The 25,072-nt window shown below is 36.7% G+C and overlaps 1 protein-coding gene across 2 annotated transcripts in view; it reads left to right on the top strand.

The window, feature by feature from the left end:
• The window catches only part of PLPP1 (phospholipid phosphatase 1), a 91,207-nt gene that overhangs the window by 39,501 nt on the left and 26,634 nt on the right, over positions 1-25,072 (top strand). The window contains exons 2-3 of one of the 2 annotated variants that reach the window (XM_047855113.1): positions 15,633-15,784; positions 21,327-21,607. In XM_047855113.1, coding sequence (XP_047711069.1) covers positions 15,633-15,784; positions 21,327-21,607 — 433 coding nt within the window. The remainder of the gene's footprint in view (positions 1-15,632; positions 15,785-21,326; positions 21,608-25,072) is intronic. The other variant, XM_047855029.1, reaches the window with a different exon arrangement.

Raw genomic sequence — 25,072 nt, 5'->3', positions numbered from 1 at the left:
AATGTTAGGAAAGAACTAGGATTTTGAGGGCCTGGGATCTTAGAGTAAAGGATCTTTAAGCCCTTTAAAGAAAGCTGACTTAAAATTATTTAATTTCTTGGTCATGTTACGTGGTTACTTTAAACAAATATTTGAAAATCCTAAATTTAGTTTTTGTTGAAAACAGGACTTATGTTTAAAAATGTAAGCTTAAAACTGCTTATGTGAAACTAAATCGTTTGTGATGGGAGTGCAGGATTGGTGATGTAAGTCCTAAAAAATAAGCATATCCAATGCAGTAGAGGGATTTTGAATACTACCTTATTCAGTAATTGTGAAGCATGAGCAAAAATAGTGTCTGTAAAGAAGTCACTCGTGAAACATTTTGGTGTTTCCTGTAGCTATAAATAGTTTATGTCATTGTATCTGGCTTTCTACAAGATCACTTAATATTTTATTTTAGCCAAATTCCTCTGGGCTCCTTCTTTAAATAAGAATTAGAAGAAATTCTCCAACATTTTTATTAATTATTTTTAAGCTTTCATATTTGGAATGAGAATGAGAAAGGGTCTTAAAAATGACAATTTGCTGCTTTTATCATGAACCTGTGTTTCTAACATGACAAGAAATAGAATTCTGTATTACTGGTAGAAACAACACTTGTGTTTTTACTTGTGGTTTTGGCTTGTGAACAGTCAACACCAGTTCAGAGCATTGTGTCCGAACAGCTTCTTTTTGGAAAGCAGGTCCCAGTTGCTGCCTTATCAGTAGCTGCTCACAGCTACCCACAGCAGTGGGTAGCAGCAGAGAGGAGTCTTTTTAATTAAGCTACTTTCCAATAGCTCTTCCACAGGCGTGGTTGTTTTGGCTTAGAGGGTGGGGGTGGAAATCCAATTTGTGATCTTGTTGTATCTAGAGGGATTATAAGCAGAGGTCACTGGCAGGGCAAGAAAAGTGGGATGCATGGTCTAGTGATTCAGTGATTTTCTCAGTAGAACATGTGATAGTTTTGAAGCACAGTGTACAAGTTGTGTGTTTAGTTAAATACACATATGTGTTCTACACATTCTTACACTTGAATGTTAATCTTCTGATATACCTAAAAGCATTCTTCGAGGAACTCTCAAAATTTGAAAGAGAGAGAAAAAATATTTCTGTATAATTTTTATATAATTTCTCTGTAACTTGGGGTGGGGAGTATACCCTTGTTTAATTTTAGCAGATTATCTGTTACCTGTTATCTCCAGCGTGGAGAGTATTTCTGTTTCATGTGTCCCAATAAGAAAATCATGGGGCAAGGAGATGAAAAGAGTAACTGACTGGGTGCCTGGGTGGCTCAGTTGGTTAAGGGTCCGACTTCAGATTAAGTAATATCTCACAGTTTGTGAGTTAGAGCCTGGCAGAGGATTCTGTGCTGACAGCTCAGAGCCTAGAGCATGCTTCAGATTCTGTGTCTCCTTCTCTCTGCTCCTCCCTCGCTTGTGTGCGCGCGCTCTCTCTCTCTCTGTCTCTCTCTCCCTCTCATAAGAAATAAACTTAAAAAAAAAAAAAAAGAGTAACTGGAAAGGCATCCATTTTGTTTACTATAGAATTTTGCTTATTCTCTTTGAAATTATTGTAGTTTGGCTGCTCATTGTTTGGCTTAGAATTTTTTCCTGTAGGGTAAATGGAAGGCTGTGTTCTTCTGTGCCTTTTGTGTATGAATTATTACAATGTTAGAGATTTTTAAAAATCTCCTCCTAGCAGTTCTCTGAGGCTGGTAGGTGTTTTTCCTTTATAGCTACCAAAGGGTGGAGTTGGGATATTAACCTCAAATCTACCTTACTCTGTAGATCACATTCTTTTTGACAGTACTTCATTGTCTTCAGTGTGGAGTGGGTCTGTTTTGATGAAAGTGGGTAAGCCCAAAAGAGTACAACTCTTTGATTTTGATTTTCTTTTATTAGTTGTAGTTATGAATGTGAATCAAGGTGGTGAAGATTAGATTAGGGAAGAGTGGCAGGAAGCTTGGGTTAGTGATAGTCACTAAACCTTGGAGTGAAGCTTGTCTGTCTATGTTGACTTTATCTGCTGGAACAGTTTCTGAATCCTCATCTAAACTCTTTAAGAGTGAAAATGTGAATCTGATTCTTTGCTCCATTCCTGAAATTCAGTGTGACTTTATGTAAGTCACTTAATCTGTTCATATGTATTTCTCTAACTTGAAAAAGGATGCTTTTGTGTCTATCAGAAAACCATGAGAAGAGGGCTTGTTTCACTGATGCAAACATCATACTGGTTTCAAAGTCTGACCTTGTTCTTAAGAATAGGGTTAACTGATTTTGCTCCCAGTATAATATGTAAACCACTTTGGTGTTGTATTTTGGAGAAAGGTACTCTCAATTATTCACCTTTTAAGTGGAAGCAAAATGCTTTGCATGTATTTTTTTTCAATCGTTTCCCATTGTCTAACTTTACTACTTGTTTAGGGCTTTCATAAACTTTTCTGTAGACCTTTGAGCAACTCTAGAAGAACATCTGGTGGTTTATTTTACTTGATATAGTTCAGTAGCCTCCTTGAGAATTTTTGAAGAATAAGCTGATCCTCCCCCTCCCCAAATTTGGTAAGAAATTCTCAGTTCCCTTAACTTTTCAACTTCAAAGATCCAGTTCATTGTCTGTTTCAGCCATTTAACTTCTAATTTTTTTTAAAAAATATAATTTATTATCCAATTTGGTTAGCATTACAGTGTGTAAAGTGTGCTCTTGGTTTTTGGGGTAGATTCCCATGGTTCATCGCTTACCTACAACACCCAGTGCTCATCCTAACAAGTGCCCTCCTCAATGCTCATCACCCATTTCCCCCTTTCCCCCAACCCCTCACCCACTCTCAGTTTGTTCTCTGTATTTAAGAGTCTCTTATGGTTTGGTTCCCTCCCTCTCTGTTTGTAACAATTTTTTTGCCCTTTCCTTCCCCCATGGTCTTCTGTTAAGTTTCTTAAGATCCACATATAAGTGAAACCATATGATATCTTTCTCTGCCTAACTTACTTCACTTAGCATAATACCTTCCAGTTCCATCCACGTTGCTGTACATGGCAGGATTTCATTCTTTCTCATTGCAAGTAGTATTCCATTGTATATATAAACCACATCTTCTTTATCCATTCATCAGTTGATGGACATTTAGGCTCTTTCCATAATTTGGCTATTGTTGAAAGCACTGCTGTAAACATTGGGGTACATGTGCCCCTATGAATCAGCATCAACCGTTTAACTTCTGTGATCATGTCCTAGTTGATGCCATTTCCGATAACTTAAAACCCTCCATAGTTTGAGTTTTAAGCATTCTGCTCTCTAATCATCACCTTGATGGAAACAGTTCCTGTCAGTCACCAGCAGTTTATAAATTGTTAAGTCTAGTGGTCTTTGTCTTACTTGATCTATTAGCAACATTAAAAAAAAAAACACTTAAAAATGTTTTATTTTGAAATAATTTTAGACTCTTATACGAGTTAGGAAAATAGTTCAGAGTTCCCTCTTCCCTTGACTCAACTTCCTCCAATGATAACCTGTTTGATAACTGTGATAAAATTCTGAGTATTATTAACTAATATACACTCCTTAATCAGATTTCACCAGTTTCTACATGCAGTTTTTTGGTGTGTGTGTGTGTGTGTGTGTGTGTGTGTGTGTGTGTGTGTGTGTGTCTGTAAAATTCTAGGACATTATCACACGTATAGACTCATGTAACTGTTCAGAACTGTTGATCACCCCAGAGAAACTCCCTCAGACTGTTTCTTTCTAGTCACACCCTCCCCCACTCCCTAATACTTGACAACCAATGATTTTTTCTGCACCACTATAATTTTGTCAATCATGTTATATAAATGGATTCATGCAGTATATATCCTTTTGAAATTGACCTTTTTTTTTTTATCCCTAGTATGCCCTTAAGATCTGTATAAGTTGTTGAGCGCATTGATAATTGATTTTTTTTACTTTTGAGTAATACATGAATGTATTGCAGTTTATTTTTCTGTTTGTCTGAGGGACATCTTGGTTATTTCCAGTTTTTGACTATTACAAGAAAAGCTCTATGAGGTTCATTTTTTGGTATCTGTGTATGGATGATCAATTATTTATTCCAACATCATTTGCCAAAAAGACTCTCCTTTCTCCATTAAATTGCTTTTGTACCTTTGTAAACAACAACAACAACAACAACAACAACAACAAAATAGTTGGCTATACTTGAATGGGTGAATATAAGTTTTCATTTTTCTAGGGTAGCTACCTAGTAGTGGAATTGCTGAGTCTTTTAATAAATGTATGTTTAAATTTCAAAGAAACTGCCAAACTATTTTCTGCATCATTTTACATTCTTAACAGAAATGTATAGTCCACTAGTTCTGCATCTTTCCCAGCACTAATACTGTATTTTTATTTTAGCCACTTTTTTTTTCCTTTTTTTAATGTTTGTTTATTTTTGAGAGAGAGAGAGAAAGAGACAGCGAGTGGGGAAGGGACAGAGAGAGAGGGAGACATAGAATCTGAAGCAGGCTCCAGGCTCTGAGCAGTCAGCACAGAGCCTGATGCATGGCTCTAACTCAAGAACAGCAAGATCATGACCTGAGCTGAAGTTGGACATCCAGCCCACTGAGCTACCCAGGCGCCCCTATTTTAGCTATTCTAATTGGTATGTAGTGATGTGTCCTTGGGACTTCAGTTTGCTTTTCTCTGATGGCTAATTGATGTTGAACGTCTTTTCATGTGGTTGCTGCATACCCATGTATCCTCTTTGGTGAAGTGTATGTTCAGTTTTTTGCTCATTTTCTGTTGAGATTTTTATTTATTATTATTATTATTATTATTATTATTATTATTATTTTTAACTGTGGATCTTCATTTATTCTGAGTGCGTAAAGTCTTTTGTTGAATATGTGATTTGCAAGTATTTTTCCCCAGTTGTATCTTGTCTTTTCATTCTCTTAAGTGTCTTTTGAGAGTAAAAATTTTAAATTTTGGAGTATCAAGTTTACTGGTATTTTTTTCTTTTATAGACTTGCGTTTTTGGTATTATGTCTAAGAATTCTTCACTTAATCCTGTTACAGAGACTTTTAAAAATATTTTCTTCTAGGGGTGCCTGAGTGGCTCAGTTGCTTAAGTATCTGACTCTTGATTTCAGCTCAGGTCACGATCTCACAGTTTGTGAGATTCAGCCCCACCTTGGGCTCCACACTGGGCATGGAGCCTGCTTAAGATTCATATTCTCTCTCTCTCTCTCTCTCTCTCTCTGTCTCTCCCCTTCAGCCCCTCCCCTGCTCACCCTCTCTTTCTCTCTCTCAAAAAAATGTTTTCTTCTAAAAGTTTAGAGCTTTCTGTGTTGTTATGTATATCTCTGTGATCCATTTTGGGTAAAGTTTTATATGAAGTAAGAAGTTAGATTAAGGTTCATTTTTTTTATGTGTGTATGACTAACCAATTGTTTGAATATCATTTGCTGAAAAGACCCTCCATTGTCCACTGACTGACTTTTGTACCTTTGTAAAAAAAAAAAAAAAGTTGGCTGTACTTGTGTGGATATATTTCTGGACTTTGTTCTTGCTTTATATATATCTATATCTATATATAGATATAGATATATATATAGATATAATATATAGATATAGATCTATCTATATCTATAGATATAGATAGATATATAGATATAGATATAGATCTATAGATCTATCTATATATATCTATAGATATAGATATCTATATCTATATATCATATCTATATCTATATATAGATATCTATATAGATTTCTATATATCTATATATCTATATAGCTATAGATATCTATATATCTAGATATATCTAGATCTAGATCTAGATATATCTATATCTATATATATCTATTTATAGATATCTATCTATATCTATATATCTATATCTATATCTATATCTATATCTATATCTATATCTATATATCTTCCTCTTATACCACATGTCTTACTGTAGCTTTATTTTGGGTGGTAAAAATATATATTGAGTAGCTAAAAATCAAAAGGAGAAAAAAATAGGTACATTTTTCTCAGTAAATTTCAGGAAGTGTGACTCCTCTAGCTTTGGGTTTTTTTTTTTTTTTAGACTTGTTTTAGCTGTTTCCCTTGTCTTTCCACATAAATTTTAGAATCAGTGTATCTACAAAAAAAATATGGCTGGAATTTTGATAATAATTGCATTAAAGCTGTAGCTCAATTTGGGGAGAATTGACATCTTGAACTTGTTACATCTTCCAATCCATGAAGATGATGTCTTTCTATTTATTTAGGAAAAACAGTCCTTCATCAGTGTTTTGTTGTTTTCAGCATATAGATCCTACATATACTTACTTAGGTTTATAACTTAGTATTTAAGTTTTTTGAACTGTTATTGATGGTATTGTTGGCTTCTAATTGCCCATTGCTACTATATAGATTGTGATTGACCTTGCTACACGCACACACACTAGTTCTAGGAGTTTTGGGATAGATTCTTTGGGATTTTCTATACTCCCCTACTTTTAATTCAGCCTTACTGGCTGCCTTTTCTCTTTATTCTTTTCAAGTTCCTTCTCCTCCTGACTTTTTAATTTTGGAGTGCTCTGGGTATCAGTTCTTTGGTCTTCTTTTCGATCTGTACCGATTTCTTGGTGATCTCATCCAGTTTCATAGCTCTGAAAACCACCTCTGTGACAAATTTATATCTTCATTTTGGACCTCTCCCTCAGTGGGCTTACTGGCTAACTGTCTACTTGATATGTCTACTAATGAGCACCTCAAACTCAGTACATCCAAGTTTCAACTCTTGGAGCTATCTGTTGCCCACTCTGATATTCAGTCTCCAATCTTCCCTGTCTCAGTTAATTTAATTTTATTATTATTTTTTTTAAGATTTTATTTTATTTTATTTTTTTAAGTAGGCTCCACACCCAGTGTGGGATTCAAGCTCACAATCCTAAGATCAAGAGTCACATGCTCTACTGACAGAGCCAGCCAGTCACCACCACCCCCCACCCCTTCCCCAAGTTAATTTAACTTTAAACTTTTGGTCTCTCACATGGTAAACTTCAGCATCATTCGTGATTCCTCTTTTATCACACTTATATCCAGCCCATCCTTCAGCAAATACTGTTGACTCTACTTTCAAAATGAATCCAGGGGTGCCCAGGTGTCTCAGTCAGTTAAGTGTCTGACTTGGGCTCCAGCTCGGAGCCTGCAGCCTGCTTTGGATTCTGTATCCCTCTCTCTCTCCGTCCCTTCCCTGCTTGCTCTCTCTTTTTCTCTCTCTCTGAAAAATAAATAAACATTAAAAAAAAAATAAAGGGCACCTGGGTGGCTCAGTCACTTGAGTGTCCAGCTTTGGCTTAGGTCATGATCTCACAGTTCTTGAGTTAGAGCCCCTCATCAGGCTCTGTGTGGACAGCTAAGAGCCTGGAGCCTGCTTTAGATTCTGTGTCTCCCTCTGTCTCTCTGCCCCTTTCCTGTTCTGTCTCTCTCTCTCTCAAAAAGAAAAAAAAATCAACGAAAATGAATCCAGAACTTGACCCTATAAGATCTGTGCTGAATCTGTGGTTTCTCCTTGCCTCAAACTAGTGCCTGGTACAGAGTAGTAGGAACCCACTTAATTGTTGAATGATTGCTTCTTTATTAAAGAAATGGTACTCAAGGATTTGAGATTTTACCTTCTCTATTTGAATTATCCCTTAATGTTGACAAAAATAACAGTTATTTTTATATCTTCCTTAAGTTTCTTGAATTCATAAGACTTCTGTTACAGACGGAATTCTTTAACATTTTGATTTGTATACAGAATTGTGTTCAAATGTAGTTAATACTAAGCTTTTCAGAGTTCTTTCTTTAAGATTTAGTGGTAGTTTTAAAATAGGAAAATGTTCTAGTTTCAGTTAATTTAAGTTATAATTTATTGTGCTGGTTAAATTATTTTTAATTTTTAAAAAAACCATCTCTTTAGTAAAGATTAATATTAATGAAATATACTCATATCAGTGCTCTGTTAACATGAGGGTATGTTATATATAAGGTGAGTGTTCTGAATTGTTTACAGCAAAAGAAAGATTCAGTGCTTTAAAAAAACTGATCTTCATTTCCTTTTCTTGACTCTTGTTTTTTGGTGTAGTTCAGTAATTGTTTTTGTTTCTAGTTCATTCCCTCTCTTTTCCAAACTTTATTTTATCATGTACTCCCATGTACCCAAGTACACTTTATTATATGTGTGAATGGGGCAGAGTGCCTTTACAGGTTCTCTTGAATAGTCACCATGGTTTCATTCTCGTTAAATTTTTTTTTTTAATGTTTACTTATTTTTGGGAGAGAGAGATGCACACACAACACAAGCAGGGGAGGGGCAGAGAGAAGGAGACCCAGAATCTGAAGCAGACTCCAGGGTCTTAGCTGTCAGCAGAGAGTCTGATGTAGGGCTCTAACCCACGAATCGTGAGATCATGACTTGAGCCGAAGTCGGAAGCTTAACCAACTTAACCATCCAGGCGACCCTCATTCTCTTTAAATATATGCAGAAGGAAAAGAAATTAAGCATTGACATATTCTTGTTATTATCTTTTTAAGTACGATTATATTTTAGGTCCTCACTAGCATCTTTGGCAACTGGTATTTTCAAAATTGACTCTTTCCTACTTGGAATTTTCCCCATTGGTAAGTAAACAAAGGTATATTTTCAAACGACTTAATAAAGAAGGTAGACTAAATGAACACACACCTCCAGGGGCACCTGGGTGGCTCAGTTGGTTAAGTGTCTGACTCAGGTCATGATCTACCAGTCTGTGGGTTCGAGCCCTGCATCAGGCTCAGTGCTGACAGCTCAGAGCCTGGAGCCTCCTTCAGATTCTGTGTCTCCCTCTCTCTCTGCTCCTCTCCCACTAATGCTTTGTTTCTCTCTGTTTCTGTCTCAAAAATAAATAAACATAAAAAAATTTTAAAAAACCCACACACCTCCCTTAGGTTTAGCCTATGGCCACAGTGAGGTATCAAAAATAATAATAGACCCATTATCCTGCAGTTTAGTCTATACCTTTCGGTTCTTTACATTTCCTGTCTCCATCTCCATCCTTTCCTTCTTGTTCAGGAATTAGGAGAAGAATATGATCATTGAGGTATTTCACAAAAGGACATCATTCTCTCTCTGTTTGGTGGTATCTTATATCTCCCAGTGGGGTCTGTTCATGTTCCAGGCTGTTGAGGTATGGTGCCTGACATCTTTGTGTCAGGATTTTTCAGACTGCTGCCTAATGCTCTTAGCCTTGGGGCAGCGTACCCCTTAATGATTTGCTGCTGTGGACTCAGGAGTCGCATGCCACTCTTTCCTGAGCATCAGATAGTTTTATATCCCTGTAATGTAGTACCATTCTGTAGTAAAAAGGAACAGGATCTCAGTCTATGATACACCATGGATGAACCTTAAAACATTATTTTATGGAGGCATTTGTGTAGTTTTCACTATTAGAAGAGTTCCCTTTATAGTAAAAAAGTTCTTTTTTTTTAAACTTGTTTTTTTTTTTTTTTTTAAATTTACATCCAAAGTAGTTAGCATGTAGTGCAACAATGATTTCAGGAACAGATTCCTTAGTGCCCCTTACCCATTTATCCCACCCCCCTCTCACAACCCCTCCAGCAACCCTCTGTTTGTTCTCCATATTTAAGAGTCTCTTATGTTTTGTCCCCCTCCCTGTTTTTATATTATTTTTGTTTCCCTTCCCTTATGTTCATCTGTTTTGTCTCTTAAAGTCCTCATATGAGTGAAGTCATACGATTTTTGTCTTTCTCTGACTAATTTCACTTAGCATTATACCCTCCAGTTCCATCCACGTAGTTGCAATTGGCAAGATTTCATTCTTTTTGATTGCCGAGTAATACTCCATTGTATATACTCACCACATCTTCTTTAGCGATTCATCCATCGATGGACATTTGGGCTCTTTCCATACTTTGGCTATTGTTGATAATGCTGCTATAAACATGGGGGTGCATGTGTCCCTTTGAAACAGCACACCAGTATCCTGTGGATAAATGCCTAGTAGTACAATTGCTGGGTCGTAGGGTAGTTCTGTTTTTAGTTTTTTGAGGAACCTCCATACTGTTTTCCAGAGTGGCTGCACCAGCTTGCATTCCCACCAACAATGCAAAAAAGATCCTCTTTCTCTGCATCCTCACCAACATCTCTTGTTGCCTGAGTTGTTAATGTTAGCCCTTCTGAAAGGTGTAAGGTGGTATCCCATTGTGGTTTTGATTTGTATTTCCCTGATGATGAGTGATGTTGAGCATCTTTTCATGTGTTGGTTGGTCATCTGGATGTCTTCTTTGGAAAAGTGTCTATTATGTCTTTTGCCCATTTTTTCTCTGGATTATTTGTTTTTTGGGTGTTGAGTTTGATAAGTTCTTTATAGATTTTGGATACTAACCCTTTATCTGATATGTCATTTGCAAATATCTTCTCCCATTCTGACATTTGCCTTTTAGTTTTGCTGATTGTTTTGTTCGCTTACAGTAAAAAAGTTCTTAACTACAGTTTCTCAGTTTTGCTGGACACCCCACCACCAGTCTTTCTAACTAACACTGTTGTTTATATCATGGTTTTGAGATCCTGAGTACTTGTGCAGAGGAAGTTAAAGATGGTGTGTGACCATGTTCTTATATTATCTTTTCCTATCTCTGATAAGGGATGGAGAAGTGGTCTTGTGGTATTTAGTTGTTGGAAGTGGTGAGCTACCATATCACATACCCTCTTTTGAATTATGATAAGTATTCACTTGTAGAATGCTGTACTTACCTGTGGGTAAGTATGAGTTTACCATGCAGAAAATCTGACTCTTACATGGGCTAATATGACTAGCCACATGGGCATATTAAAAAGCAGAGTGTAGGAATGTAAAGGGGTAGAGCCATTTGGGAAAATAGTTTGGCAGTTTCTTAATAAGTTAAACATGAACCTAAAACAGAAATATATGCTATATGACTGAGCCATTCCATACTTAGGTGTCTACTCATTAGAAAGGAAAATCTATGTTCACACAAAAACATATACATAAATGTTTATAGTGGTATTAGTCATACTAGACAAAAACTGAAACAACCGAAATATCCATTAACTGGTGAATGGATAAACCAAATGTTGTATATACATATAGTATGATACTGTTTAGCAATAAAAAAGGAACAAAGTACATGCTACAATGTGGATTAACCTCAAAAAATTATGCTGAGTGATGTGAGGACTTAGAAAATACTACATATAATATGATTCCATTCATTGGAAATGCTCAGAAAAGGCAAATCTATGTAAACACAGAAAACAGATGAGTGGTTGCCTGGGGTTGGTAGTGGGAGCAAGGATTGAATGCAAATGAGCTCATGAGAATTTTTAGGGTAATGAAAAAGTTCTAAACCTGGATTGTGGTGATGGTTGTGCAACTTTGTAAGTCTACCCAAATCACTGAATTATGTATTTAGAGTGGATGAATCTTATGGTATGTAAACTATACCTCAGTAAAGTTTTTTTTTTTTTTCCAAAAGGAAATGAAAGTGAATTTTGCAAACTTAAGTATTAGGAGAAACATGGTTTGACGAATGTAGTCATCTGACTAATGATGAAAAGGGATTGTTTTGGAGATGTAATCTTTGAGGTAAAAGGAAAAGGGTGTTTGATTTACATTGACAAAAGGGTAAGTGGAACCCTTTTGCCTAGAAATGTATGGTTAATACTGAAGATAGCATCATAAGTCTTAAAATTTTACACTTCTCCATATTTATGTACCCTGTGGCTGTTAGAGTAAATTGCTATTATGTAGAATGACCTTTTCGGAGCAGTTTGTCAAGGACCTTAACATTTATATCTGTTGGCCTACAATTCCACATAAAAAATATATTCTCAGGAAATAATTAGAACTGAAAATAAGAATTAGTATTTGGAAATGTTCACTGTAGCATTATGTAGCATAATCAAAAAATTAGTAATCTATATGCTGTCAGAATAGGAAGAATGTTTATAATTATTTTAGTTATGGCTCTGTTGTTTGCAAGGAGTAGATTTCCTTTCTAACTAGCTTTTGTTGAAAGGATACAAGACACTCAAAGGTTCAAAACAGCAAGATGTGTGGGACCCTTTGACAATGCTGAGCCAAGACTGCTTTCCCCATTTCTCGCTCTTAGGGGCCGGGCTGGCCATTCTGTCTTCCTTGCAGTCCTGCTTTGTCCTCAGCATTTTCTTTTGCCAGTCTTTCTTGTGCATGGTTCAGTGCTGCTTGCCAGCTCTGACTGAGTCAGTCTTTGTTCCAATGCCAAAATTTCCAGAGCACGAATCTGGACGTGGTCACTGACCCTAAGTGGGTCAGTGAACAACTGGTTATTTGGTCTTCTCCATTCCCTTTTTGGGCTCTACATTCAGTTTTAGTGAAAATGAAATGGTGTTGGATAATGGCAGTGATGTAATAGATCTCATGGACTTATATGAGGGATTGCGAATATTAATTTGGAAATATTTCTAAGGCCTTCTGTGATACAATTGCTTTTCTTTACTCACACTCTCAAAAGAATAGTGTACATTTGTGGTATATTCCTGCTTATTGTGTGTGTGTGTGTGTGTGTGTGTGTGTGTGTGTGTGTGTTTTAATCATTCCTTACTAAACTCTCTGTGGTTTGGTTACCACCCTTTTTTCCTTATCAAAACCACTTCTACTAAGTCTGGTTCTTAAAAATGTGTTGGCTGCTGTGGACCAGTTCACCACCTCCTGAGATGCTCTCTCTGGACTTGGCCTCAGTGATGTTATTCTCTCTTGACCTTTTTTCCACCCTCCAGGTTTGCCTCAGTGGATCTTCCTCCTGTGCTCATTCCTTTAATATTGCCATTGCCAGGTGCCTCACCCTCCACTTCTTTTCACTTCCTGTCTGTCCTGCAGACAGGGTAAGAGTTTCTCTTACCCTGTGGCTTCAGAAATTCTTTATATCCCCAAATCTATCTTTACTAGACAATTTCTACTGAGATTCTGGTTGTGGTTACCACCATTTTTTTTGAATATTATCAAAGCTTCTCTTTTCAAGCTTTATAGCTTTTTGTACCTCTGTTTATTCTCTGCGACAGTTATGTATGTATTGTGCCTTACTCAGTTTTGTATTCCTGGTAGCACCTACCAGAATTCTTTGAGAATGGATTCACTCAATATTTTTCCATTTGTGTATTCCTGTTTTTAAAAATGGACTAGTTATACTTGTATGTGATTTTGTTTCCTTCTATACTAAAAAAAAAAAAAAAATACCACAAACCTTTTTTCTAAATCTAAAAATAATTTTCAACATAATCTTTGTGGTCAGAGGGAAAAAAATCAACTTGGTGGATATGCTTGCTAAGAACATTTTTCAATATATTTGGGTTTATTAAGAGGAATTTTTCCTGAGAATAAGGACATAAAGTCTACTGCACTTTGGACACTAATTATATGTGGATTTAATTTCCATACTAGATATCTTGTCTTACCACAAAAAAAGAAATCATTGAAAAATTCAACTAATTCAGAAATGTGCAATGTAGAGAGTGAAAATTTCCATTATCATGTGTAGATTTGAATTGTGGACTTGGTGATTCTTTGTGAATACAAAATAAATTTGCTCATTGGGTAAGAGTATGGCTATTGAAGGATGAATGTTTTATTACTATATGGGGCAGGCAATAACTGAAATCATTGATCTGCTTATTAACCTCCACAGTGTGTGCTAAGTATAAAATGTTTGTGCTCACCTGTGATATCTGTATTAAAGTCTTGGGCATTTTGTCCCATTCCTCTGAATGCAGACAGGTTGGTGAATCAGAGGATAGTCTGAAATCAGATATGAGAGGTGGTATAAGGGTCTGTTAGCAAAGTCAGTTGTAGTTTAATTTTCTTTCTTTCTTTTTCTTTTCTTTTTTCTTTTTTTGGTAATTGTAGCATTTACTGTAAGTATGCCTTTGGGAACCTTGTGAATGTCTTAAAGACTTCTAATGGGTGGCCACTCTTGGCAAATAGCTTAACACAGAGATATAAACTTTGGTTTATGTATTCAGGGTATAAATGAAAAGCAGGAAGATAAATAACTCCGAATGTGTTTTTTTTTTTGTTAACTTTTTAAAATGTTTATTTATTTTTGAGAGAGAGACAGAATGTGAGCAGGGGAGGGGCAGAAAGAGAGAGAGAGAGAGAGAAAGAGAGAGAGAGAGACAGAATCAGAAGCAGGCTCCAGGCTCTGAGCTGTCAGCCGAGAGCCCAACATGGGGCTTGAACCCACAAGCCAGGAGATCGTGACCTGAACTGAAGTTGGACGCTTAACTGAATGAGCCACCCAGAGGCCCTCCTCCCCGCCTTTTTTAAAGTTTATTTATTTATTTTGCAAGAGAGAGAGCACAAGTCAGGGAGTGGCAGAGTGAGAGGAGGAGAGGGAGAATCCCAAGAGCCTGACACAGGGCTCGAACTCATGAAACCCTGAGATCATGACCTGAACTGAAATCAAGAGTTAGATGCTTAACCAACTGAGCCACCCAGGCACCGTGGAAAGTGCTTCTTTTCATTTGGCCCTTTTAGATAGAACATACTTGATATTTGTAGTAATGATACTCAGGCAGAGGGGCAGAGGGGCAGAGTTATAGTTGTCATTCAGCCTTTGGGGCGTTAGTGGAGTTAATGAGAACTGTAAATGGTTGTCAAGACTTGTAGTTTCATGGAAAGAACATTTGAATATATAGTGAGTATGATAGCTTGATGGTGATGGCATTACTGCTGGGAGAATGGGTCTCTGAGGGAGAGAATCTTCTGCTCTTGGATAAATCTTGACACAGACCTCATGTAGAAGGTTTTTGCTAATTTAACACTCTTACAGGGCATTCCTAATCAGTATGCTTCATGTTAATCAGTATGTGTGCTTCAGTGAAGTAAAGGAGAAATGAATTCTTAAAGGTGACTTTTAGGGAAGAGACATTTTAATTTTAGGAGGTGTGAGACATGATCTTCAGGGAAAACAGTGATGAAACCAGAGAGAACAGTCTTTTGGAGTTTTTGTACTTGACTCCATTGTCTCTTATTTCTTAAACTTGGTTTAAGTTCAGGTCCTTTTCATAGCAGCTCTAAACTTGCTGTAGATGGTATAGAAAAGAGTGGATAACACATTTTTTAGATACTCTATAGCTTAGCCATGACCATGTCCTGTCTAAATGTGGTAGTAATGTAGAGACAAAAAGGGGAATATCAAAATGCTGTTTTCCTTTTGGAAGCAAAGTGTGTGACAAATTGGTTTGGGAATAGTGTTGAAAGTCCTGTGATTAAACAGCAAACAAGAGCATGAGAAGGGAGGTTTTTTTTTGTTTTTTTGTTTTTTTGTCTTCCCTAAAATCGGCTTAGTTTATTTGGGTAAGAAGAAAGGGAAGAAGATACTCTTCGTTAAATTGGTTAAGCATTGTTCTTTCTACCTTCTTAATCTAAACTGTAATCTTTTTAACTTCTGTTGCATGCATTGCTGCATTTCCTTTTTACGTGTGCTCTTATTTATTTTCATGGCAAATGCATTTTTAAACAGTCTCTGGGATAATTATTGCCATTAATTTTCATATTTCTATTTTAATGATATTTTCATTTATTCCTTTTGCTAGCTGGATTGCCTTTTGCAATTCTTACTTCAAGGCATACCCCCTTCCAGCGAGGAATATTCTGTACTGATGAGTCCATCAAGTACCCTTACAAAGAAGACACCATACCTTATGCGTTATTAGGTGGAATAATCATTCCATTCAGTATTATTGTTGTAAGTCAAATCCACTTTTCCAAGTTTATCACTTTTGGGCAATTGGCTTAATTTTGTGTTAATCTGTTAATTATTGAATGCATAAATGTCCAAAACAATGTGTGTTTTTTCGAACCTTTAATTGAAGGTGTTACTTGATTAAGAAAATCTCAGCTGTTTTAAGTGGGACCAAAGGAATAACAATGTATAATTAGAAGAACCTCACTGAAAGTGTGTAGCTTTTATGCTAATCTTTTTCGGAGTCCCTGTGATGTGTAGAGCTCTCATTTGCTATTGGTGCAGTAGTCATGAAATAGATGAATTTTATAGCAGTGTGTTTTTAGCATACTTTATACCCTAGGGTATTTTATAATTTGCGGAATCAATGTATATGTACCTACTTTCTAGTTACTGAGTTCTAAAAAGTCACAAGTAATCTTAAGACTTCATTCTAACCCATGTTACTTTAAAGAATTTTTATTTTTTAGAAAACTTTTTTTTAACATTTATTTATTTTTGAGGCAGAGAGAGACAGAGCGTGAGCAGGGAAAGGGCAGAGAGAGAGGGAGACAAAGAATCCGAAGCAGATTCCAGGCTCTGAGCTGTCAGCATAGAGCCTGACGTGACGCTCAAACTCACAAACCATGAGATCATGACCTGAGCAGAAGTTGAATGCCCAACCGACTGAGCCACCCAGGTGCCCCTAAAGAATTTTTAGATAATGGCACAAACTAGAGAGAAAAGCCAAAGTTCTATATATGATTAGCAGTGAACACAAGAAGTTTTATTGGTACTAAAACATAATAGCAACTATTGTTTTTAGAATTTTAGGTGGGAATGCTTAGAGAATGTGCTCCAGGGAGTAGACTTCAAGTGATTGGACTAGATTATTTTATAATGTCTTGACCTAGAGAGTCTGTGACTTAGATTAAATAGTTTTATGCTCCATAACTTACAACTTTAGAAAGAAGATTTATATGGTTTAAAGGAAAAAATATGGTCCCATTCAGGAGATAGGCTAACAAGATAACATATATGTCTTGTCTGTTTTGGAGTTTATTGAAAAAAAAAACCCTTAATTTAGAAATGTAATGTGTTTTTTTTTTTAAGTTTATTTTGAGAGAGAGAGAGAGAGAGAGAGACAGAGGGAGTGTGAGCAGTGGAGGGGCAGAGAGAAGGAGAGAGAGAATCTCAAACAGGCTCCATGCTGTCAATGCAGAGCCTGACATAGGATTCAATCTCACGAACCCCATGAGATCATGACCTGAGCTGAAATCAAGAGTCAGATGCTTAACTGACTGAGCCACCCAGGTACCCCTAGAAATTTAATGTTTTATTCAAGAATAATCACAGTTCCTTATTAGCCTTGAGAATTAATCAACTCATAATTTGTGGTACATAATTAATAAAAGAAAACCTTCATTATAAACAAGTTTGTTTCATGAGACTGTGAGTTCCTGTTCTTCTGGGTACCGTTGCTGCCTGCCATGGACCTGGGCATGGTGGAATCTGGCATGTCCCAGGTGCTCAGATAAAATAAGAGTAATTGCACAGTAATACTGGTTGGCTCTCCTGCAGTATGCTGAAGTTTTAAGAAATCAGCAGATCCCTTTGATCTAGATATATCTTAAACTGAATTCTTACTACTAAAAGAAAGTAAGGCCTATGATTGTTCCTTTAAAGAGGCAGTAAGAGTAGTTTTTTTAATTTTTAAGTATATATGTTTCTGAGATACTATTTGAATATAAAATTTTTAGTAGGACACTTAGTTGCAAATATAGTTGACTCTTTAACAAGGTGGGGATTAGGAACACTGACCCCCAGTGCAGTCATAAATCCACGTTATAGCTTTTGATGCCCCCCCCAAACTTAACTAATAATAGCCTACTGTTACCTGGAAGCCCTACTGATAACCTAGTCAATTAACACACATTTTGTATGTTACATGTGTTACATACCATATTCTTACAATAAAGTATGTTAGAAAAAAGAAAAAGTAAGAAGATCCTAAAGAAGGGAGAATACATTTACAGTACTGTATTGTATTTATCAAAAATATCCATGTATAAGTGGACCTGCTCAGTTCAAACCTGTGCCATTTGAAGGGTCAACTTAGTAGCCGAGTTCATGCAGGATTGTCCCTTGGAGTACTCTAATGCTGCTGCAGAAGTATTTGTCTTTCATTTCTACTTGACTTCGCGTCTCGCTAAAAGGGATGCTGCACCAACAGAACTACAGAAAATCCATTACAGACCAAAGGCCTGCATCAGGAAAGGTTGCTGACTGCGGTCAGCAAGTGTGGGGGTATGGTCTGCCCATCGAGGGCAGTGCCTGACACAACACTTAGTAAGGACTTGTTATTTATATTTCATTAATTTGGAAGTTTTGACTCTTTCATCATGAGCTGTGAGAAAGTTATCTTTATGTTTAATAAAACAAATAAATTGAATATAGGTTTCTTTAAAAAAAAAACCATACTGTTTAAAGGTGCTATCAAAGTCCTATTTTCATGTCAACCGTATCAACAAACACTGCACAGAGCAGTGTTTTATGTAGTGATTAAACAAAAAATTAACTTTGTTCATTAATTCCACTTCCTTCAGGCAGCACTTGGTTAAACGTGTAAACATTTAATTTTATTTACTAGAAAATCTATCAGTTCTTTAAAAAAATCAGGACTTGGGGCGCCTGGGTGGCGCAGTCGGTTAAGCGTCCGACTTCAGCCAGGTCACGATCTCGCGGTCTGTGAGTTCGAGCCCCGCGTCGGGCTCTGGGCTGATGGCTCAGAGCCTGGAGCCTGTTTCCGACTCTGTGTCTCCCTCTCTCTCTGCCCCTCCCCCGTTCATGCTCTGTCTCTCTCTGTCCCAAAAATAAATAAACGTTGAAAAAAAATTAAAAAAAAAAAAAAAATAAAAAAAAAATCAGGACTGTGATTCAGACTTCATACCTGCTCAATCTGATAAGACCATTTTGACTTTTCATACCCGTTCAATCTGATGAGACCATTTTGACTTTGGAAAAATATTCAGTAGAATAACGGGAACGAAGGTAGTTAGAGATATTTAGGAAGGAGTAGAAGTACACCAGTGATTTTAGACTACACTTTTGGGAAGGTGGACCCTGAGTGGAAGACACATAATACAGGGACACTGTAAAGATGTATAAATCCTTTTGGTTGATGGATTTTTAAAGGCGATGGTGAGAAAATAGTGTGGTGCATAGGTTATTTTGAAATGACTGAATCACATGTATTTAGGTAATTATTAGCTTTGATCTTTCAGAATATTTGGTTTTAGTCCCCCAAACTTATCTTTATTTCTTTAATAATTTATCATATCTTTGGAGTATAAATAATGTGTAACAAGTGATCCCAGCTCTAAAGTAAGACTAGAGTTAGCTTAGGTGTGGACTTCAAAAGGCTAAGCATTGGCATAAATGGTTCAAAGGGCAGAATAACATATTAAAATGAAACAAACATGGCTGTCATGTGTAAGGAAATGCACAGACACATCCCAACATTTAATTTGGAAAATCAGTTTAGAACTCGTCTATTTCCCTCAGTTAAGATAGAGGGCATAATAAAAAATGATGTACACTAGCCTAGTGTTTGTCAGCTTTAGTGTCCCTCTGCCCTTTCCCACCATTTAGGGTTAAGTTTCAGCTTACACTACTTCTGTGAATCAGTTTGTCATCTGTGCCCAGTACTCTGAATTCTCCTAGTGAGCTGTCTTGCTGTCATCAGTGTCAAGACCAGGGTTTTGGTGGTCCTAAAAAATGATCATCATGCCTAGGAAGACTCCCAAAGATCAAGAGTTGGAAAACAGTTGAGTGCTTATGCAGGATGAACAGCAGACAGCTGAGGTGGGGATATTTCAGCTGCTCAGATTGTGGTTGATTAATAAACTTGGTTTATATTTTAAATGATCAAAGAACAATTCCATAATGAAACATGAGAGAAGTATTTTCTTGCTGTTGATCTATCAAGGCAGTTGCTGGAATATCTTAACAGTCAGAGGAGACAGTGTATACTTTAATACGGGGCTACTGGAGGCACTTGGGGAGAACCCTAAGCAAAATGGCAGAGGTGTGGTATCCCTAGAAGTGCATATGGTTTTTCTCTCCTGAGAAAAGGATCTGATTAAGTCATTCACATTAAGCACTATAATGAGGAATGTATTTCTGTGGGGCTTAATGTTGAAACTAAGGGTGTTTACCTTTTACCCAAGAGGCAACACTTTTAATTAAAATTTATTAACCACCTGCTCTGTTTTAGGCCACCGTGGTGGTACTGGCTTTCTATTCAATGACTAAAACTTCGTTCTTCCTTTTGTACAGTTCATAGTCTACAATTCACAGTTGTTAGAGTTCTAACATTCTAATTATGGAATTCTAGGAGCCATGGAGACAGATGAAGAAATCTCTTTCAGAAGACAACCATTTATTTTACCTATGATAAGGCTGACCCTGAAGATAATTGGAAATTATCTCCACTACATGGAAATGTTTGAATTTTCTGTAAAATTGTTAATGAAAATTTAAGACAAAGCCATGAAACTAGTTTGTATCTTAAGCACAACTTTGTGACTTGTGTCTCCCCACTTCGCCCAATATCAGCAAGCTGACTCTTATCATTTAACTATTTATTTTGGTCTCAAGTGGCTAGAACGTGGATTATTTTATCAGAAAGTATAAATTTTTTTATAATTTTGCCTTTCAGTATTTTTTGGATTTCTTAGGGTTTTGGTCTATGAGCTTGTCAAGGATTTGGAAGTCTTTTTATGCCTTTAAACTCACTACCAATGGCCTATGCTGACACACGCTCTACTGGAAGCGGTGGGGGTGGGGGGGGTGCTTTGTTGTCTCCACTTTTAGTGCAAAACAAAGTCAGTGAAAAATAAAGAGGAAAGAGTCACTTGAAATATTTTCTTGGAGAAGGAGACCATCAAATGTGTGTTTGATCAGTTAATGAGACTTGCTAAGAAAGCCAGGCCTACAAGTCTGTAGAGGCAGGACTGGGAGGCTGTGTGTCAGCTGATCTCTGCCCTCTGTACCCTTTGGCCTCCATGTTAGATCTCTGCTTTTATATTAGTTTACTCCCTGAAAGTATTTTACTTTTTAAAATATGATGCATGTGTTTGATTCAGAGGAATGTTTGATAAAAATGAAGACTGCCAGAAAAAGTACTATATAAGGGATATTCTAATTGGGGAAGTTTGTCTTCTTTTAACAAACCATGGTTTTTGTTCTCTGTGATACATCATTGCATATTAAAACTCACTGTATTTGACTACAAGAAAAAAAGTAAGATCGTATTGTTTCAGGTAGAGTTTGAAATTGTTTTGGCCATTGCTTTTTAAGCAGTATCCACAATTCATCTAGCACCTTTTTTCATGTTTTAGAATTAGCTATCCTAACTGACTCTCCATTTGCAAATGGAAAAAAAAAAGGTGGTGTTTTGAAAATAAAGATTTTATTGTGATTTATCATTTTCTTTTCTATTTTTTATTTTGCTTAAAGTGCCTGGTTCCTGCTTTAACATACTATTTTTCTGTTTGTTTTTCAGATGATTGTTGGAGAAGCCCTGTCTGTTTATTATAACCTCTTGCACTCGAATTCCTTTATCAGGAATAACTACATAGCCACTATTTACAAAGCCATTGGAACATTTTTATTTGGTGCAGCTGCTAGTCAGTCCCTGACTGACATTGCCAAGTATTCAATAGGCAGACTGCGGCCTCACTTCTTGGATGTTTGTGACCCAGATTGGTCAAAAATCAACTGCAGTGCTGGTTATATTGAAAACTACATATGTCGAGGGAATGCACAAAAAGTGAAGGAGGGCAGGTGCGTGTTAAATCCTTAATGTTTGTTTTATCTTGTGTATTCTTGGGAAATAAGGTTCCAGAAACTGGAGATGTTAGCCACTAGCTTAAAGAGAGAACTAGTGTAGTTACTGGGACGTGAATTGAGATCATTTTTTGACCTATTATCTTATTCTTTTTTCCCCATTTTTGCCCTACCTTCTATTTAAGAGCATTTTAATGCAAGTGTGCATGTCCAATGAATAATAATGTAAAATGAACTTGGTATGTCATATAGTTCAGGACCAGCAAACTTTTTCTTAAGGCACCAGGCAGTAAATATTTTTGGTTTTGTGGGCCATTTGCTTAATTTGACAGCTGTCCAGCTGTACTGTTGTACCAGGAAAAACCCATCACAGACAATCCTTGAACTAATGGCTTTGGTTATATTCCAATAAAAGTTTATTAACAGAAACAGTGGCTGCTCCAGGGGTTATAGTTTGCTGACTTTTGATGAAGTCCAGTTGTGTATTAAGTTCTGCTCAGTCTCTTAGTATTTTTCGAGAATATTTTTATAAGGACACTTTATATCTTGACAGCTTTTGGTCTTAGGGTTGCCTTCTTTTAATATCCTTCGTGGGCTCCTTTCTATACCGGGAGCACTGTTAGTCATGAATGAAATAGATGTGTGGAACCCAAAAGGTCCAATTCTTTTAATGTATAGATGAGGAAACGGAGGCCCAGTAACATTAAATAAAATCACTAATTACTAGGAGAGCCAGTTTCCCATCTCAAGTCTCAGCATTGTCACCTTTATTTTTTCTATATGGTTGGCCTTGTAATTTTAAAGTAGCTATCACTTTACGTTAGTTATTCATCATCCAACAAAGACTTTTCTCTGGGTAAAACATCCTTTGACTGTTTCTCATATATGATTCTCAGACGTTTTATTATCCCTGTTGGTTCTCTTATAAGCTACACAGGCCTTATAGTAGCTCCTAATTTTTACATTTAGTAGGGATGAAAAAACACTTTACTTAACTAAGAGTATACACTGTGCTGTGTGCAGGAGATTCAGCAGTGAACTAGAAGGCTGTGGTTCTCATCTTCATGGAGCTTAGTCTAGCATGGAGGACTTATATTAAACAAGTGATGGCAGTGGAAGAGAACCTCCTTGTTGATAATGAGGCCAGAGAATAGAGAGGCTATTGAATGGCAAGCTTTGAGGTGATCATAGGAGGACTGATAAAGGGGTATAAAGTCCTAATGAATGAAGGAGGGAGAAGTGACTAATGCAGTAGGGAATTGAGAAGTAGATAGTAGAAAGTAGTATTGTTGAATTTACGTAAGCAAGCATTTTTATGAGGGCTAGAGGAAGAATGGTGCAGAAATGGCTTTGAGGAGTAATGAAATTACCAATACCAGCCCTGGGCTCTTAGGGTGTGAGATGTGGAGATCTCATTCTCTGCTCTGAAAGCACTATAGTGTCTGAGGGAAAGTTCTCAGATTTAATGACTAGGAGATTAAGCGACCTTTGGTGAAGAGTTTGAAGACCCAGGGAAATACAGAGGACTATCCATGCTTGTCTCTCTAATATCTCTCCTGCATAGAAAAACTCTAATGTTTTCTCTTGGCCAGGGGATTCAAGAAAGTCACCAGGTAATAAGGGTTTACCTAAACTCCAGAAAATACCATTATAAATGATTCTTAAAGGACACAGACTCTTCAGACATGTACTGTTTCTCTGGTTCAGGGGCATAAATCTTGGCTGAAAATTTTCTTGTAACAATATGTCTTTTTTGTAAATTTTTTTAAATGTTTATTTTTGAGAAAGAGAGCACAAGGTGGGGGGAGGGGCAGAGAGAGAGGGGGAGACACAGAATCTGAAGGAGGCTCCAGGCTCTGAGCTGACAGCACAAAGCCTGACACAGGGCTCGAAACCCACGAACCACAATATCATGACCTGAGCTGAAGCCAGATGCTCAATTGACTGAGTCACCCAGCACCCCTGTAACACAACAATATATCTTATTGAGAGGTTTTTCTTTCTTATATAAGCCATTTGGACAAAATGTGAAATAATATAATTTATTTTAAATAGCATAAAAGTAATTACATTTTTCAGTCTATACATGTCCAATTATGTATCTCTTCCTAGTGTATCTAAATTGGCCAGCATGTACCATTATACTCTGATGACTTAAGTACATGTAGGTTTTTTAACACTTTACCCTTTAAAGTTTCTTCAGCAACCCACATTTTGAATGAGAAGATCTGTTGGTAAGCTTTTGGGCTCTGAAATAAGGAAAATCAAACCTAGAAATGAAATTTTAAGAAAATTTTGTGTGTTCTGAGAAAAATGTGATTTCCATTAATGTTTCCAGCATAATTTAGGTGTTGCTGCAGTTTCAGAGCTTTGTAACATTGGTGCATAAGTGTGGCTTTGCTTTGCTATTCTATTGTGGAGCATAATTTGGTTGGATTCAGGCTTTCCTATTGCTTTTGTTGAATTTTACAAGTCAGGATGCCAAAAACACAAAAACATTTCAGTCTAGACATTGTAATATATTAGGATTATAGTATAATCTCCTTTAATATATTTCTCTACACAGCCTGCCCCCTGTACTTTTAATTATAAAATTATAATGCTTAACGTTGGAGAGAAGGGAACATAAGCACCCGAAATGAGTCATTTTTGTTGACAATAAATGAGTCACAATTACATCTAGGGGTAAGAGTACTCTTCTACAATTTTGGCTTTTGGTCTTGATTTTTTCCCCATTTTTTCTCTTATTTTCTTCTGTTCCCTTCTACTCCTTCTGCCCTTCCTGCCTGTTTGCACGGTCTTGTGGTCTCATATCACTGATGGACTTTTACCAGGCTTCATTTGTGGCCTTGGATCCTAAACATAGAAGTGAGAACATAAATGGACTATAGTGGAATACTTATTGTAATATCCAGAGAACTTCTTTTCATTTAAATTTAAATATTAAATTTAAAATTAATACCTGGGGATTTCCTATAAATGAAAAGGGGCTATACTTGTAACTGTGGGACATCCAGCTGCCATTGCTTATGCCAAAGAGAATAGCATTACTTTAAGTCTGTGAAAAGAAATTACTCAAGAGCCCAGGTAGTTCAGACCTGTAGCACTCTGCCCAGGTGAAGATTCTCTTCAGAGAATCCTAAGGAGATGCTCTCAAAGAGAATCTTTAGACCAATGGCTCTTAAATGTTAGTAATTTATTAGAATCACCGGGAGGGCTTGTTAAACTACAGATTTCTAGGTTTCATCATCAGGTGTTTAATTCTTGAAGTGGAGGTGGAGGCTGAGAAGATGTGTTTCTAACACACTCCCAGAGGCTGCTGTGTCTGTGGTTAATCTCAGGACCATACTTTGTGAACCAGTGCCTTATATCCCCTGGATGGTGGGAACACAAGCTCACATGACATTTGTTATCTCAGGATGTAATGCAAGGTGAATTTCAGATTGTGTACAACTAGCTTTG

This window comes from Prionailurus viverrinus, chromosome A1 (assembly GCF_022837055.1).
Source record: "Prionailurus viverrinus isolate Anna chromosome A1, UM_Priviv_1.0, whole genome shotgun sequence".
In the NCBI taxonomy this organism is placed as follows: Eukaryota; Metazoa; Chordata; class Mammalia; order Carnivora; family Felidae; genus Prionailurus; species Prionailurus viverrinus.
This window is presented reverse-complemented; position numbering and strand designations above follow the sequence as displayed.